Raw genomic sequence first — 18,042 nt, forward strand, 5'->3', positions numbered from 1 at the left:
TCTCCCGGTAGCAGAAATGATGAGGAGGAGGTTTCAAGTGTTCTGTTAGTCTAATGAACGATGGAGCCTGTTTTTTCAGGGTAAAAGATCAGTTACTTATGTGCTATGAAATAATGTATTCCGCATGCTGTGCGACAATGGATACGTTTGGGAATATACTTTAAAAAAGTCGTGTAGCTGTAAGCAGACTTCATATAATATTTTTCTCCGTTACCAAGGACACTGTTCTCCAACACTACCGGAGACCTCTTAATAATCTTTAGGCTACTTGAAGGTAAGTTCCTGAAAATAATCTGGGTCTTTTACACGTTTACATTCGACCACCTGTTAGTTAAACATTGCTTTCTGTTATGCACACCAAAGACGGATTGTAAATAACGTTTTAAAGTAAGAGGCGAAGTCCCTTTTTGTGTTTATTCACATCTGTAAACAGTTTACAGGAGCGATGGGTGACGGTAGGTGTGGCCGCCTTTATCCTTTAAATATCCGGTACATTTAACATGGAGGTTATATATATGCAGTATAAAGTCACATGAAGTTACAGTGTAATGGAGAAAAGGAATGCAGTTTAAAGTGTTTTAGTAAGTGTGAAAGGGGAAAAAAAACGGAATGCGTCTGGTGTAAATGTCACTGAGTCACGATCACTTTCAGGTCTGTGTGACAGAAGTGCTGCTGAAGATGAATAACATGAATAACAAAGCACTCAAACGTTACTGGAGAGATTATTTGTCATTTGTGTGAGTAATTGCTCATGCTGAGGTCAGAATTTATAAATACTACAACTGGAGTTTTTATTTTTAATTTTTATCCCCATTGGGAGCTAAAGACAATACATCATGCCTGCGTGATCTTCTGCTTTCTTTGCGACAGATCAGCACACAACCAGTTTCTGTGGAGCGGTCAGCAAGAAAGCATTGACCTTTCGATGACGGGTTCAGTAAACAAGTTGAGAGAGAGAGAGGAAAAAAAACCTACTCGGACGTATCTGATGATCTAGCACATGAGGTGTTAGTTTAGGCTCAGCTTCTGGTCCAGTGAAGCAGGAGAAAGCCATCAGATTTATGTTCTGCTGATCACCAGTCAGGATAGATTTCGGTTAGCCAGCTTTCAAGCACAGGGATTTAATGAGGCTTACACAAACACAGAGAGGTTAATGGGGATGATTATTTATGCATGATGGACCAGAGTTGACTCCTTACTACTCTACAACCACCAGGAGAATTGTACCAAGACAGCTGATGTCAACAAATCCGCACAAGGGTCCTGCGTGGAAATCTATATATATTATAGAATGAGATATGAACTAGGTTTATAAGTTAGTGCGGAGCTTTGTCTGTTTCTCAGCCTTGATTTTTGCACAGACGTCCTGCTGGGAATTTCAGCATGGGTGAGACTGAGGTGGTGTAATGTGTACTGCTGAAAGAAGACACAGAGCGACAAGCAGTCATGGCCTGGAGAGAACCAATCTTACATAAACATCTTCACACAATGTACATTCAGGTCCTGACCAGCAGCCCAAATGTATGCCGGACCATTTTAACACCTCTGATAATGCTAAACACACGAGTTTGCTGAAAGACAGTGCTTTAATATTGTAAATATTTACCCATATTATATTTTGAGTGAATGAGATTAAACGTGCATGACCAAGCAGTCATGACTAAAGAAACACAGATCCTGATATGATGAGACAGTTATTTCTTTAATGGTGATCTGTTTGCTCTGAATTCCACCTTGTTATTTGCTGCTTGATAAATCTTGTTGCTTCCCCCATGTCGTTGTTATTTGAACTAAAAAAGGGCCGGTGGGACAAGTCTTCTTGCATGCAGTGTATCTTTTTTCCATACCACTGCATTTCATTCTGCAGACTGGAAAGTTCTGGGTTTTATTGTGGCTTGGCAAGTCTTTGAAGGAAAGTGGGAGTGAGTAAAACTCAACTACGCCCATGCTTATGTCTGCAAGAAGCGGAGCAGCAGTGACCAGTGACTCAGATTGCAGGACAGACTGAGTGAAACCACTTCCTACTGGAGAGGTGGACACTGAAAAATATCTAAAATATAAAGTCTGTGCAAAAACTCATCATCTTAATGCATAAGATTATAAAGGCAAGCTCCTCATCATATATAAGAAAGTGCAAGAAGGGTCATTTGACCTGAACCAGAAATTTCCTTTTAAACTTAACAATGTAATAAAAGTATAATATGACGTAAAAATCTAGCATGCTGATTGCGCCGAGTTTATCTTCTCTAATCATGAGCTTATTTCCTGCCAGTGAAATTTTGGCCTAGTCTGTTAATATCACAACACATTTGTTCAGACTGCAAGAGCCTTAGTGGTAGTGGCTATGCACCATGATTGATTTAAAAGGAATTATTCTTTTAAAAAAGTAAATAGGCAAGAAAAGTAAGTACTAGACACTAACCTGGGAGCATGTGAGGGAAAATAACAAGTGGCCACACACGGCCATTTCTTTTTCAGTATCTTTAACATTAAGCTATTATAGGTTAAAGTGGAAGGTGTAGCTGAATTGTGTAGCCTAACATTCAATCTAGTCATTTCACCTATATAGTCTCAAAATATGTTTGTATGCAGGTATGCTATTTGAGTATTTCCATCCCACTTTCTATGAAACGGATCATTTTGTTTTATTGTTAAAATTAAAGCGTGCAAAAAATCGTGCAGATCATATTGATTGTTTTCACAGCCGCAGGTTCAGAGCTGCATGATAGACTATAAAAAAAAAATCTGGTGGGTTCAGATTGCACCTATTCAACAGTCAACAGCCCTTTAAAGTGACACATAGCACATTGATGCTGATGCTGCTAAAGGATCAATGACGCATCAGGTTAAGCAGAGAATTTAATTTTGCACACCCTGAACTTTGGAGAAAACAGCTCATCGTGTTTTAAAGCTATCTGAAAGTATGTGGAGAATTTAGGATGGAGATGGTGAATGTGGAGAAAGCAGAAGGTGTAAAACTGTGACTTGGTGTCGTTTGACACGCACGCAAATACACACACACACACACACACACACACACACACACATACATATTCACAGAAATAGTTCTGGCTATGAATGTATTATTGTAATTCGCTGCTGTAACACACTCCCCTGCACTCCCCATGAACATTTATTCGTACAGACAGGGCTGTAACCTCCTTTGTATTATGTGCCTTGTAACTTACACCATCTTGACAGTTTCCTAGGTTATCTAGTGCCAGTCATGACCTTTCGTAAGCATCTCACAGATGGCCATTAGCTTCCCACCCCCACCACACCAGCTTCGAGAAATCAATACATTTTCACCTTAATAGGCCATTAAATGGTATCCATGGATACTAGACTCCTTTCTCTCATCTCACTAGATGTAATATCTTTCTCAATCTGGCCAAATCCTCATCTGACTAAAGAGAGTGTAATGGAAATACCAAAAATGAGAATGTTGAAAATACTTTTTTAAAAATATTTTTATGCATCCTGTGGTGTTTTTAGGGTGGGTGTGAAACACCCAGACACAAGAGTGATCCAGCAGAGGGGTCCAGGAGTAGGAGTGCATTACCATCATGGGTAAACAGAACAGCAAACTGCGCCCTGAGGTCCTGAATGATCTGCGGGAAAACACAGAATTCACAGACCATGAGTTGCAGGAGTGGTACCGTGGCTTCCTTAAAGATTGCCCTACTGGCCACTTAACTGTGGATGAGTTTAAGAAAATCTATGCCAATTTCTTTCCATATGGGGATGCCTCAAAATTTGCAGAACATGTATTTCGTACCTTCGACACCAACGGTGATGCGACTATCGATTTCCGGGAGTTCATCATCGCACTGAGTGTGACATCTCGTGGAAGTCTGGAGCAGAAGCTTCGCTGGGCCTTCAGCATGTACGACCTGGATGGAAACGGATACATCAGCCGAGCCGAGATGCTGGAAATAGTGCAGGTGAGAGAAGAACACAAGCTGTGAAGACACTGCTTGATTAAATAGAAATTTTTTTTTCTCTGGTGATTTTACCAAGAGACACTTGACCTACACAGGACCTAAAGAGGTCTATATGTCATAAAGAAATCATCTAAATTAAATTCAGTTCGATTTAGTGCAGAAAAATCCATGATTTCTGGAAACCCTTCTTAAATCTACTTCTTTATTTTTGTATTTGCAGTTCCGTATTTGCACTCTACTGTATGCCCCTGTTGCTAGAGCCGTTTGTTCCATATCAGTATTGGTTCAGTTGAACGTTTGGTGATATAGTCTCCTGAATAAACAGAACACATCAAGCTGCTGTTCCACAGGCCATATGGTTATGGCAAAAAAAAAAAAAAGGCAATTAAGTATAAGGGCTCTGTGTGCATTTAACAAAAAAATAATGTTCACTGTTATTGTTCATATTACAAGTATATTTCTTGGAACTAAGTGATTAAAACAGCAGAGGGTGGTGTTAACAGAATGAGCGAGCGAATTAATTGTTGCGTAATCAATTGGGATTTTTTTTCCATAAACACAGGCAATCTACAAAATGGTGTCCTCGGTAATGAAGATGCCAGAGGATGAGTCGACCCCAGAAAAACGCACTGACAAGATCTTTAGACAAATGGACACAGACAATGACGGTAAAAAAACAACCTATCCTAAGCTAAGTTGTATTTTCTTTATTAGGTAATTATTGCACTGTTAGTAACATGATGAAGAAACATTAAGGGGTAGCAGAAGTGGATTATTGAAAAGCTTGTATTTTGTTTTGCACATTTACACTTCAGCAAGCATTAAGTATCCCAGCAGTGCCACTGACATCTGGGATTCAGCTTGGAGTTTCAGGAGCCCTCAAGGACACAGCTGGCTGTATTCTCATTGGGAGGAGTAAATAAGGCCCTGAAATATTATGTAACCTCTGTGGCATCTGTAAATCCAGTGCTTAGTGCCTTCTAGCTGGAAAATAAATGACTGTGTGCTTTTCTAATCATACTGAAGTAATTGAGCATGCAAAAATATGTGCAAAAAAATGTGCAAAAATAAATTAAAAATACTTTAAAAACAATTAAAAGACCAGTGAAGACTAATGGGGTAGCACGATGGCACAGTGAGAAAACACTGCCACCTCACAGCTCCAGAGATGAATGAATGAATAAATGAACACTACTACTATAGATCTAGTTTCAGTAACTGCATCTATTGCTTTATTGGCAAAATCAATACAAATTCAAACCTATATTGGCCGAGAGCTGCATAAGACCACAACATAAAACAATATCCAGACAATCCTTTTAACACAAATGAGTTGCATCAACAGTAGAAGCAGGGCTATTAACTTCTCTATTCACTACGAAGAAGCAGTTCTGTCAACCTTTCCCCAAATTTTGTGTTGCCTGCTTGTTTTGTGTATGTATTGTGAAATAACATTCCAGTAGATTTTGCCTTAGTGCCTACATAATTATGGAAATATAAGCTGTGTTACGGTATTACTGACCTTTTCCTCTTTAATATTGCAGGAAGGCTTTCCCTGGAGGAATTCATCAAAGGTGCCAAGAGCGATCCGTCCATCGTCCGACTGCTTCAGTCTGATCAGAGCACTCCTCGCTAGTTGTGAAAGCAGCAACACCCACAGAAAAGCATCTCACATATTCACACTTAGACAGGAGGGATCAGCGAGTTGCTCTCCAAGGCACGGACTGCATCTGAGTAACAAATCGGCTTCATGTATGTGATATGTTAATCACAAAATCTGCTCAGTTTTTTCACTCAGATGCGCTCACAGGTTTAACCCAACCTTTGCTAAAGTTATGGGTAAGTGAGGATCATTTTATTCGGTTGGTGTCAAATAATTTCTATTCAATGTGCTGAATATCCAGTCAAGACAACCAGTTAATTAATATATTACCATAAAGGGACCTCATCTTGTGGTAAAAGCATCGGCTATTTTTGATGCCATTCAAACAGACTTTAGATGAATTAATCTAGATATGCCACTGCTGTGAGAATAAGCCACACATGTTTTCTTCATTTAAACCCAATATGCAAGACACAGATAAGTAGCACTTAGTTGAGGTAGTAAGTTAAAGCTCAGTCCAAAAATCCTATCGCAAGTGTGCAGTTAATTTGATTCTCCAGACATGATTATGTGCATTTATAGACATGGTAAAGTAAATCCTTCAGTGTTTATTCTTGTATTGAATTTGTTTGAAACCTCAGTTTTTGTCTTCGGACTGTTAACATTTGCCAGCCTACGCAGTTTTATAGTTTAGAGTTCTGCCACTAAGCTGTGCTTCATCAAGAGCGATTTGCCAAAACTAGTATTTACGTTGATTGTACCAGTTTTCTTTGTTCATTACATAGTTGTCTGCATAGTAAAGAAGGCTTGTGCACTTGAGCAAAAAAGCTGTATTGCTTTATCTCAGTGTAGTCAACTATAGATATATGTGAGCTGCTTTCCAGTTGAATGCTGTATTTGTATGAATTATGTATCGAGAAGTCATGCACCCAGCCCTTATTTAAGACAGTAAATAAACTTAGAAATACATAAATGAAACTTTTAGTAGGATTTACATCCATAATAAAATGCAGTCATTTTATCAGTGTTCCTTTTTTTATTTTCATAACAAAAACATTAAACACACTCGTGTAAGAAAAATCTACACAGTTCCAACTTTACTCCCTGCCCAGCACAAATACAGTGGAAAGCGGATGTACTGACTCACTTCCTTCTCATAAAGAAAAAAAAAAGGAAAGAAAGAAAAGAATATCACATTAAAGGGGAAAATGAATAGGATGTTCAACAGGGGAAACAGCAGGTTAAAATCAGGATAAAGTATATACAGCACTCATGACTCCATCCGGTAGCCTAGAATAGTTTCCTCTCCTCAGTGAATGTCCTGTGTCAGCTACCTGCTCCATTAATTACTAAGACTATCCTGTTTTTAGTCATTGTTCACTGAGAAACGGACGTCACTGTATAACCACGGGACGGGGGTAGGAATTTGCTGGAACAGAGTAAACAAATCTTATTCTGAAGTTATGTGTAGGGGACGTTCAACCAGACAGGGAAAAGTGAAGTGACCATCGTGTTCAACATTGTTATCGGCACATCCAAACACTCAAACAAATAGGAGGCCTGTAAGGCAAAGCTAAAGCAACCACGATTTTAAATCCCGATCCCACCGCATTTCAAACAATTGGAGAGAAGTTAAAAGTGAGACATGTCTGTTTCGAGAGTGTTCAGTAACTTAATGTCCCAGTTTTCCCCTCATCCATGGGAGAGGAGAGGCAGTTCACAGACAGGCTCAAACTGGATAAGCCCTTGCACAGCCTATGAACTCATAATTCGTCCTTCTCCAAGTCATCCAGATCCACATCACTCAAGTCGATGTCATCCTCCACAGGAAGCTGAGGGAATGGAAAAGACAGGAGGATATCTTGTGAGGACAAGTTGGACATGTTTTATGCTAAATGTGACAAGAAAAAAAAAGCTCCGTAACATAATATTGTTAGCTTCGATAACAATGGCTATTATACTGCAGATATAATTTGCATGATAAAAAAAACAATGTTTCAATCTTTGCTTATAGAAATGTGTTTCTGAAAATATTCTTCAGAGTTATAGGTATAACAAAAGACATAAGGAAATTGCTTTCCCACCTAATTCACATTCTTACTGTAAAGTGATGAAAAAAAATAAAAAAATTTAACTTAAAATTAAAAAAAAAAATACTTACGACTCCATCCTTCCCATCCCAGGCTTCTACAGTGTGGATCTTGGGTAAAGCCCCACCTGTGATTGTGGCAGTGGAGCCACGCCCAACAGAGAGATCCCTATGGTGAAGAAGAAAACAGAAAATATACAAGTGCTGCAATAACACTCAGTGAAATACATGTTTAGATGTGACAACAGAAGGGAAAAAACCATTACCTTAAGAACTCATGGATTCCTGTCTCACTGAATGAGCCTTTAAGAAGAGCAAACTTCATCTTGCGAGAATTAATAGCTGCCAGAGCTGGGTAGCCGAAACCACCAATCCCCAAAGCGGCCTCAAGTTCCATCTGAGCTCCAGATTCGGCCCACAGCCAGCTATAGAAGAGGAAGAGAAAGAAATTTAATTCAACTAACATTTTTATAGTGTGTTTAACAAATAGGTATTATTATAAAGCGGTTATACAAAAATATGCCATTAAAACTTTGATCTGGCCCATCAGTGGAAAGAAAACCTCCCAAAATTGGCTGAATTAAAAACATAAGTGGATCTAGGATACATATGGAAATAGACTGTAAGCACAAAATATATATGGGATTATCAGACTAAGCACTGACCCCCACATCTTCTTCTTGTATTTCTCAGCCATCTTCATCATGACTTCCAGATAAGCATTTCGGCCGGCTGCACCTAAACACCACAATGATCAAGTTAGAATTAAATAAATAGCAGGAACAAGTAAAATCAACAAAGACTGAAATTATTAGATACATAGACAGACAATTTTAATACATGATTTATAACAAATGTGTTTTGTTTATTTTTTATCATCATGACACCTGAATCAAAATGTTTTACTTTAAACAGGTAGTATTTACTAAAATTGAAATTTCCCCAAATAAGCAGTTTTCCTTTAGACTATACACACACACACACACACACACACACAGCTAATATACATCATCTTTGGTTTAACAGCAGGTGAATACATGTTCTCATTCAGTACTCATACCTGTATCCAAAATGTGAGGCAAAACAGCAATAAGACAAAGCTGATGATCCTCACAAGTCTTCTTCAAAACGTCTTCATTCAGAATCTAAAAAGGACAAAGCGCAATTACATTAAACAACCACAATTTAGTCTGAAAACATAAACAAAAGCACAGTTCAAGAAAGAAGTGCTAAATGACCAGCTAGCTTAGCTTCAGGAAACTAGAAAAATAAAATGAATAAACAGACCTCTAGCAGTTCTGGGGCAGGGGCGTTGTCTGAGAAAAGGTCCAAGGCACGGGCAATGATGTCTGAGCGTGTGCGTCCGCCCTGGTAGTCCTCTGGCTCCTCTCCTTTTTTAAAGATCTTAATGGTAGGGAATCCTCTGATCTACAAATGATAAATTAAGCCCATCAGTAACCAAGGCAAAACAACAATCTTACATAACAGTTTTCGAACCCTCAAACCCAATATCTAGTCAGATATGAAGGTGATCGATGCATGATTTAAGCATCAGACTCACTCCATAGCGGCTTGCCAGACCCTGATGAACAGTAGCGTCTACAGCACCCAGCTTCACTCTACCATTGGTCTGCTCTTTGACCTGAGTAGCTGCAGCCGTCCATTCAGGCTCAAGGCTGAAATAAACAAATTACAAATAAATAACCACAAACAACTAAAGATGGAATTTTTTTTGCAACAATATAATTTGTGTACATGTGTTTCAGGGCCTTAAAAGCATCATTTAGGAACATCTTATAAATTTATGCAAGCTTACTTTTTACAGTGTCCACACCATGGGGCAAAGAATTCCACCAACCACACATCACTACTGTCCAAAACCATGCGGTCAAAGTTGTCATCAGTCAGCTCTACAACATCTTTCTTATTGCCACTACCGCTGCCACCAGAACTCTGAAATCAGACAAAAGAGAAAAATAAATAAAATTATACAAGACAAGGGAGAGAGGGAACAAAAAAAGATTTGTGCACTTCAGTACCTGTCTGCTGTAGTCAGAACCTCCAGACTTTCCACTCAGTCTGTCTTTCACTAGAGATCGAGCTGCATTCAGAGCGGCCTCAACAATCGCCTGACTGCTGCGTCCACCTACATACAGGACACACCACAGAGAGAGTTCAAATACACAGCGCCTTCTAATACCTGGTGCACACATAAAAAGGCCTGGGTAATAAATACAAAGTTTGTTCTTAGGTAATTATAAGGTGATAATTATCTCTTTATGGTTTTGTACACACAAAAAATATTTTCCTTATTAGAATATTAGAGAAAATACTGTATAACATGACGAGTAAAATCAGACTGGACAAGTTTTACATCAGGGCGCAGGAAAAAAGAATTATTAATCCTGATGAAACCAAAATAAAAGCAAGTTCTGGCTCTTTTCATAAAACAGAACAATTAAATATAGATTAATATTCTTTTAAATACAAAGTCCTCATAAATATTCTCAACACCCCTACTCCCATCTCCATGATTTATATAGAGATTGCTTATCCTGTGTGGTCATAGTAATTACAGACATTCCCAGCAACATCTCATACCGGACATGTCAGAAAATGTAACTGAGAGAGCGGGGAAAAGGAAGCACTGATGTTACAGGTTTTACAATGTCTCCTTTACGTTAATATTTCAAAATATTGATCCAAACATGTTCTGAAAATAACATATTATGAAACATCATAATAAAAACTGAGAATAGAAAACAAAACCAGAACAATAATATACCATTATATACTGTACCTTGATAATCCTCAGGCTTATGCTTGTTAGCACCAAAGACCTTGATGGTGGGGAAACCACGAACTCCATATTGGCCTCCCAGTGACTTGTGTTGGTCTGCATCAACAGCACCCACTTTAACAACGCCCTGTTGGATTACAGCAAAGACTTTAAAAATTGCAAAAAAAAACATGCAAATGAGAAATCTTTTCGTGGTTGTGCTTTACAGAACAGAAAGCCAGGAAAAAAAAATAAGCAGTGGTAAAACATGTGCATCTAGATATACATTTAAACTTTACCTTCAAAGCTGTGGCTGCTTTCTTCCATTCTGGGACCAGGCTCTGGCAGTGTCCACACCTTTTTCAACAAATCATCAGACTTAATACAGCCCAAATCAGACCCTAAACATCCTTCTTCAAAGATTATTAAAAGTGCACCATTTAAATGAATTCAACATTGTGATCTATACTCATAAAAGGAGAGATTGCATAACTAGTTAAGCATTGTCCTTGTTAACTCACCAGGGGGCGTAAAACTCCACCAGCCACACACCGTCACTCTGCACAACTTCCCTGTTGAAGTTTGAAGGATTGAGCTCAATCACATCATCACTGGCAGAGTAGAGTCCATGGACAGAGAGGACCGCCAAAGAGCACGCCAACACACCTGAAAACATAAGCAGCCACTTAGTTTCACAAGCTACAGATGGAAGGGTGTGTGTTTGTGCTGAGAAGGGTGTGCGTTTGTGTTGAGCATCTTCCAAATGAAGTAAAGTATATACAAACTCAAGAAAGAGAAACTTTAATGCAGTTCAAGAGCCACTTGTAGGACTCTAGGTAGATGTGCTGATCTCAGGCATGTTGTAGCTGGATTGTAAGAGTTCACATCTGTGTTAATTGTACACAACACAGAAATCAGACATGATTAGCTAAATTAGATGCCGATTACTGTGTTGTGTACAATATGCAAATTAGCTCAAACAACTTCCAGTGTTGCTTTATTTTTTTCCCATGCAAAAGGGCATGCAAAATATTGTGCCAGTATTCAAATATCACAATTGTTTCCTGCAAGGACCCACACTTTTCACACACAACATCTAAAAAAAAAAAAGATCCCTCAGGTCTTCTGAAATGGTTAAAAATGATCAGATTCAAATCTGTCTCAAGTGAATATTTAATCAGGTGCATTTACACCTCCATTTCATGTTCATGATCACTGATCAGATCATTCTGATCATCACCACCCAAACCCTGAGCATGTTTAGGAGACCTGTAGCTGTCTTGCACCAAATCTAAAATGAACTTAATTCATTACCAGGACACTTATTCACAAAAGCAACACGGTTTCACCCCCATTCTGCTTTCATGACTAATATGAAAGATACACATACAAAACCCTTGAGTCAAAATGGCTATGGGCAAATGCTCCATGAATGAAAACGAACATTTTCTGCCATTTTTACAGCAACATGAATACTTCACCCAGTTCCACATCAGCTCCCTGGACACTGATCTCCATTACACGGAGATCTGGATCATTATTTACATTCACCAGACATACAGAAACAAGATCGGACATGTTTTACATTTAAAGAATGAGCTGAAAGAACCTTACCTAAGAAATCTCGCATGGTTATTCCCAGGCCGCAGCACTGACACAGTAAACCAGTTCAGTAAACCAGTTCAGTAAACCAGTATGATCGCCGCACCGCTAACCCTGCAGCCAGGACATAAAGCACACGCACTATCTTACCGTGGCCCGCGCTGATTGGCTCTCCCAAACCCAGGACCAATCACGTCCAATCACCTCCCGCCGTGTAGTTTTGAAAGGCGGAGAAGTACGGCGAACCAGAGGGGACACGCCGGAATAACTGTTTCGCCCTTGTTGCTATGCAATAATTAGCAATAATGATTGACGTCACGCGTTTTAAGACACGTCTCATACACGACGCTAATGCAGGACACGTGTTGTTTACAGTCACAGAGTGTTCACACTTTATGAAACAAGCCATGCAAACGTCACTATTACAGAAGAAATAAAGACATAGCTGACACATGTTCCTTATCTCAGATGCTTAATCTATATTTACATTTAAGGGCTTGGTATACAATGCCGGAAATATTACCTACAGGAGATAATAGTGTTTGTGTTACACGTGAGCATTAAAGTGGAAGGCGACGACATTCAGTTAAATAGCAGTGATTCAGGTGTGTAAGCATTTCACAGTGTAAGCACTGTGTATTCTGACACCTTTCTATCAGAACCAGCATTAACTTCTTCAGCAATTTTGGGCCAGCCTTCACTCCCCCCATGCATCAAAAAGCCTTGGCCACACATGACCCTGTTTCCAGTTCAACACTGTTCCTTCTCTGGACCACTTATACTGACCACTGCAGACCGGGAACACCCCACAAGAGCTGCAGTTTTGGAGAAGCTCTGATCCAGTTGCTTGCCCATTTTTCCTGCTTCTAACACATCAACTTTGAGGACAAAATGTTTACTTGCTGCCTAATATATCCCACCCACTAACAGGTGCCATGATGAGGAGATCATCAGTGTTTTTCACTTCACCTCTCACTGCTCAAAATGTTATGGCTGATCGGTGTATAACATATTATACAGAATGTGTACTGGTCAGTGCTATTTTGTGTATCTGTCCTGTACTGTTTTGTTTTGTATTGTCTTTTTCATCTTGCACTGTTTGCACTAGGTTGCACACGATGCACTTTATGTAGCTAAGACAACTTACTTTCAGTCCTTAGCTCTGTGTTGTTTTGTAGCTCTGTGTTGTTTTATGTAGCGCCATGGTCCTGTAGCAACACTGTTTCATTTCACTGTGTGTACTGAGTCAGATATATACAGTTGAAATGACAATAAAAGCTTCTTGACCTCTTGCTGCTACACTCTTCATGGTCCGCTATGTTTGTATAATGTTAAACAATGCTGCTGAAGGGTTTGAAGAGGTTTTCAAGTCCTGTTACTGAAAGTTTATTCATTAATGCCATGAATAAGTATTCTGCAATTAAATAATGTTTTAACGTATAATGAAGGAAACTAAGGACGGTAGAAAAAGCCTAATCAGTGCATGTTTATCAGTGTATTACGCATGCTACTTTAGAATATGGTGTATATATATATATATATATATATATATATATATATATATATATATATATATTTTTTTTTTTTTTTTTTTCTATTCCCATGTAGATAACACCTTAAAGATTTCAGAAATGTATAATACATAAGGGTAGTTCATTTCCATGTGTTATTTCAAACCTGCACTCATTTGTGAAATGAGCAGGCCTGGAGCTAGCTTGCCTGCTATCTCCACATTGGCCACCAGAGGGAGACCTGTGCAGTCTGCCAGCTATTTACCCTCAATCAGCCTCACCTGAGTCTGGCTCTATTTAAAGGAAGCTTTCAGTGCACATGGTGCTCAGTCTGGTGGCACTTTTTGAAGGATAGACTGGCCTGGTGTTGATCATTTTGAAGCTTTCTTTAGCCTCTCTTCTGAACCTGGATGACTTGGTCAACCTACAGTCCCTCTTGATGATTTTTTTCTGTTCATTCTTCACTCTTTCTTTTCAACCTCTCTTAGAAAAGAAGACATTCATTCTCTTTCTTTTTCAGTTTCACCAAGTGTCTGCTGTGTCCTTTGCTTGCAGTAGGTAGCAAATCAGGTTGTGAATACAAAAGGTCCTTTAGGCAGGTGGAAATAGGAAGCCATAAAATATTACATTACATGGTTATAAATCACAACAAATTCCAGCAAGTAAATACCATACAGGTACAAAACAAAGCAAAGCTTCTCATATTACCAGTACTCTCTGTTTTCTGTGTGGGTTTCCTTGCACATGGTTTGGCTTTTGCCCCTACCCTCCTCATGCCCAAGAAAAGCTCTGGATATCATGACCTGGAAAAAGTGTATAAAGATGAATAAATAAACAACACAATTGAAAAGAATGGGGAAAGCGATTGCAGAAAATAAACATGATGTGCAATAATGTAAAGTTTCCATTTTAAAACTGAATAAACTACTTAACTTTTAAAACTTTTTAAAAGCAATATTTTTCTATCTTGAGTAATTTCTCATCATCTTTCCTCTCACTATTTCTGATTCAGATCTGTTCTGTTGAATTTGTGGCATTTAATGACAGATGATACAAAACTCCATGCTTGATTTCCTTTGCCTACCCTCGAGTATCCCAGTTATTAAACTAGTTTTATTTATTTATTTTGTATTGAATTTTGCAACCTGATAAAGCTAACTTCGATACCTTTGTTTTAATATTTTAATAATGAAATATCTGAATTTGTAAAAACTGGAAAAACTTGAATATAGTTTTTTTTTTTTTTGAAAACTTAATCTATGAAACACTGATTTTTCAAATTATTAATTAAAACAAAATCAATAAATGCAGTGATTTCAACCGAATACAGAATATTTCAGTATTATTAATTATTCAGTTGTCTTTAACTTCCATTATAGAGAATTCAAAAGTTTTTCATAAGTAAAAGATCAGAACTTTTCAAACATAGCTTTTTTTCTTCCACAGTTAATGTTGCCAGAATGTTGCTAAAAATCTTCACTATTGCCTCACTGTTGGTTCTCCCACAAGACATTTTGGTAGCAATGATTGAGTCAATACTTTTGCACTGAATGTGATTCCACAGTCCATGGACAAATAACTGATACTGTGCTGCACAATGTGATAAAGAGATGTTACTTCAGCAACTGCAATTCAGTCATCTTCTGTCAAACCATTTTAACCATAATTGATGAGGTTGCTTTTATTTTAGTTGCATTATATTCTGGTGGGGTTTTTTTCTGTCTTAGAGATGTCCTCTAGTGCTCCTCTGCTTTGACAGGTTTAGTATATAGACGAATATGAATTAACCTCGGTCAGTTTTAGCATACTGATGTTTTTTTTTTCTTCCATCCCTTGAATGTTAGAAGCAGTACCATGTTCCATTGTCCTGTCAGAAGACATTCCTTCATACTTCATAAAGTTTTACCTCCCATCCAGAAAATAAGAGAAATCTGCAGACTTGCTAGTTAGGGTTAGGTTTAGGCTCAGGGTTAGGTTTAGTTTATGGCTCAGGCTCAGGGTTAGGGTTAGGTTCAGTTTGCGGGTTAGGTTTAGGCTCAGGGTTAGAGCTAGGATCAGGGTTAGGTTTAGTTTGAGACTCAGGGTTAGGTTTAGGCTCAGGGTTAGGGTTAGGTTTAGTTTGAATCTCAGGATTAGGTTTAGGCTAAGGGTTAGGGTTCGAATCTGAAGAGAAGCTGCTTGTGTGACTTCAAGAGTTTGCACTTGTGTCTCTGTCTACTCAATGAGCAGTTCCAGTGGTGTAAAATCAAAAATCAAGATTTCCTGAGACAGACTATCAGAAACTGGTACGATCCTGGAAAAATACAATGGGTGAGAATCCTACATCCATATGTGCTTGTTGAACATCCCCTTATAGGTTTACTCCCCCTTTGCTGTTAATGTGCACTCATCTGGGAAGAATTTCCACTAGTTTTTTGAGCATGGCTGACAGGCTCTGGTTGTTGGGCACAGTTCCTCAAAACCTACCTTGGCAAGCCATGTATTTATGGACCTCTTGCTGTTACTTATACTTATGGACCGCTGTTACAAGTTTTAATCTCTTAGTTCACTTGAACTGAAAAGTATGAGTGTGGTTTGGGTATATAATGTAGTGATAAGAAAAATACAATGTTTAAAATTAAAATATAACAGTGACATTCATTGTGCAATGTATGTTCATTTTTGCATCTTTTTGTAAACACTGGAAATAACTGTTTAGTTGACTTAAATTTTCTAAATAACTCTAATAAAGCAACTCCAGGGTAAATGCAACAAGGCCAAATTTTGACAAATTTAGTTTCTGAGTGATTTATATTAGTAAATAAATCTGGATATTTTGTATTGTATACATTCAAAATCAGGCTTATCCATTCCAATGGAACAAAGCTACGCAGAATATCCTCTAATGTTTATCATTTTATAACTCAGTGCGAAAGGAACAGAGAAGATTAGCAGGCTGAGGAATAGGAGACACAGCACACTAAGAAGCACCACAACAAAAGCCATCCTATAATGTCTCCAAGCCAGGATTCACAACCAGGAAACAACCATGAGAAGCTTGGAGTGGGAAGACTGCAGGACAAAAAAAAGGACATAAGATTACACACACACAATCATGAACAGAAATAAAAGCCAAACACTGAAGTCTGTATTTCAATAGGTTCATTTTATTCAATCTTCGTACAGACAAAAAATAAATTAATCAATAGTTCACCGTTTCACACTGTTAAACATGAACTATACACCCTTTATAATATAAATAAGTTAGATTCAGTGCAATCAAGTCAGTTATCAAATTTGTTGATCAGTACACACAATCACAAGAAACAGTAAAAGAGCAAGCAAATACAAAAGCGACGTTCACTGCACACAATGTAATCAACAGCTGGATAGTAGGAGGAATGAGAACACAGTTGTTTCAAAGATCTGTCCTCAAAAAGAAGGAATTTTTTCACATATAGCAAGATCTCGAAATTCTATTTTAGCATGTCCTATTTATCTTCTTTTTTTTTTTATTTCCTAAGAATTTGTCGCATGCTAATAAGTGTGACATCAGCTGCAAGTTTTGACATTTTAGAACAATTTTACACAAACTCAAGCAAGGCATTCAATATCCTTAAAGTATTTATGATCAGACATACATCCACCATTCATTTTATTAGGAACACCTGTATATTCATGCATTCAGCCAATCATGTGGCAGGAGAGTAATGCATAAAAGTATACAGCTAAATGTAAAGAACATCAGTTAATGGTCACGTCAAACATCAGAATGGGAAAGAAATTATGAGCACAACTTCAGCTGTCCAGATTTTGTCACTGCACTGCTTCTATATGGTTGGCTGATTGAATTGCATGAGGTACAAATAGGTGTTCTACTAAGTGCTCCTAATAAAGTGGCCAGTGAATGTACACCTTAATTTCTTGCTGAAATAAATAGCACAAATCAGGAAAAAAAAGAAAGTCAGTTGATTGGCAGGAAGATAAACGATGGTGGAAATCAATAAAACATGAATAAGAAATGCTTGGTGTGCATCAATGTGAGTTAATGAATCATCTGGAAGGAGATTTGTTTAAGAAAGGCATAAAGCAGCATCATTGTGGATGAATGAATATGAAACGCTGCAGACTATGAGAAGGAGAGTTGGAATTAAACACTCTGTTTCTCTCTGGCTTCCTCATGCACCCAGCATCTTCTTGACCATGTAGCCAGGCATACTGTAGATGAAGAGGGCCACCATGATCACCAGAAGTATGGCCAGGATAATTTTGATGATTAGCCATTTGTAGCGGGTGCACACCAGGTAGCGCACAGCCTTCAGCGGACTCATGAACCAGAGGAAGGTGGTGTCGGGCCGGCTGTTTCAGGACAAAGTTACAGTGGGGAGGTGAGCGGGAGGCAAATGGAGGAGAGAAATAAAGCATGTATTAGTGGTTAGTAGTAGATAGTTAGTAGTAGACACTCAATATTGAAGATTTTTCATTGATTTTTGATTTCTAGTGAGGTATCTTTAGTGAGAACACCAAAACATGGA

General features: G+C 38.3%; 3 protein-coding genes across 6 annotated transcripts in view; 1 reads left to right on the top strand and 2 right to left on the bottom strand.

The window, feature by feature from the left end:
• On the top strand, positions 1-6,410 carry hpcal1 (hippocalcin-like 1). The gene is made up of 4 exons (XM_058379174.1): positions 1-274; positions 3,496-3,944; positions 4,507-4,612; positions 5,489-6,410. The coding sequence occupies exons 2-4, from the start codon at positions 3,567-3,569 to the stop codon at positions 5,578-5,580; spliced, it is 576 nt and encodes a 191-aa protein (XP_058235157.1). The 5' UTR covers positions 1-274; positions 3,496-3,566; the 3' UTR covers positions 5,581-6,410.
• A 153-nt stretch (positions 6,411-6,563) lies between these two features.
• Positions 6,564-12,186, bottom strand: pdia6 (protein disulfide isomerase family A, member 6). Its single transcript, XM_058379173.1, has 13 exons — positions 12,030-12,186; positions 10,937-11,081; positions 10,715-10,772; positions 10,437-10,563; positions 9,676-9,782; positions 9,453-9,589; positions 9,198-9,312; positions 8,924-9,064; positions 8,697-8,781; positions 8,302-8,374; positions 7,903-8,061; positions 7,709-7,805; positions 6,564-7,379 (listed from the first exon to the last, which is right to left on the bottom strand). Exons 1-13 carry the CDS (start codon positions 12,043-12,045, stop codon positions 7,311-7,313), a joined length of 1,329 nt encoding a protein of 442 aa, XP_058235156.1. The 5' UTR covers positions 12,046-12,186; the 3' UTR covers positions 6,564-7,310.
• Positions 12,187-16,654: 4,468 nt separating this feature from the next.
• The window catches only part of otofa (otoferlin a), a 57,724-nt gene continuing 56,336 nt past the window's right edge, over positions 16,655-18,042 (bottom strand). For 2 of the 4 annotated variants that reach the window (XM_058378556.1, XM_058378553.1), the window contains exon 46: positions 16,655-17,866. In XM_058378556.1, the coding sequence (XP_058234539.1) occupies positions 17,686-17,866 (181 nt within the window). In that variant the 3' untranslated portion in view covers positions 16,655-17,685. The remainder of the gene's footprint in view (positions 17,867-18,042) is intronic. The other 2 variants (XM_058378555.1, XM_058378554.1) reach the window with 1 other exon arrangement.

The sequence above is a fragment of the Hemibagrus wyckioides genome, linkage group LG25, assembly GCF_019097595.1.
Source record: "Hemibagrus wyckioides isolate EC202008001 linkage group LG25, SWU_Hwy_1.0, whole genome shotgun sequence".
NCBI lineage: Eukaryota > Metazoa > Chordata > Actinopteri > Siluriformes > Bagridae > Hemibagrus > Hemibagrus wyckioides.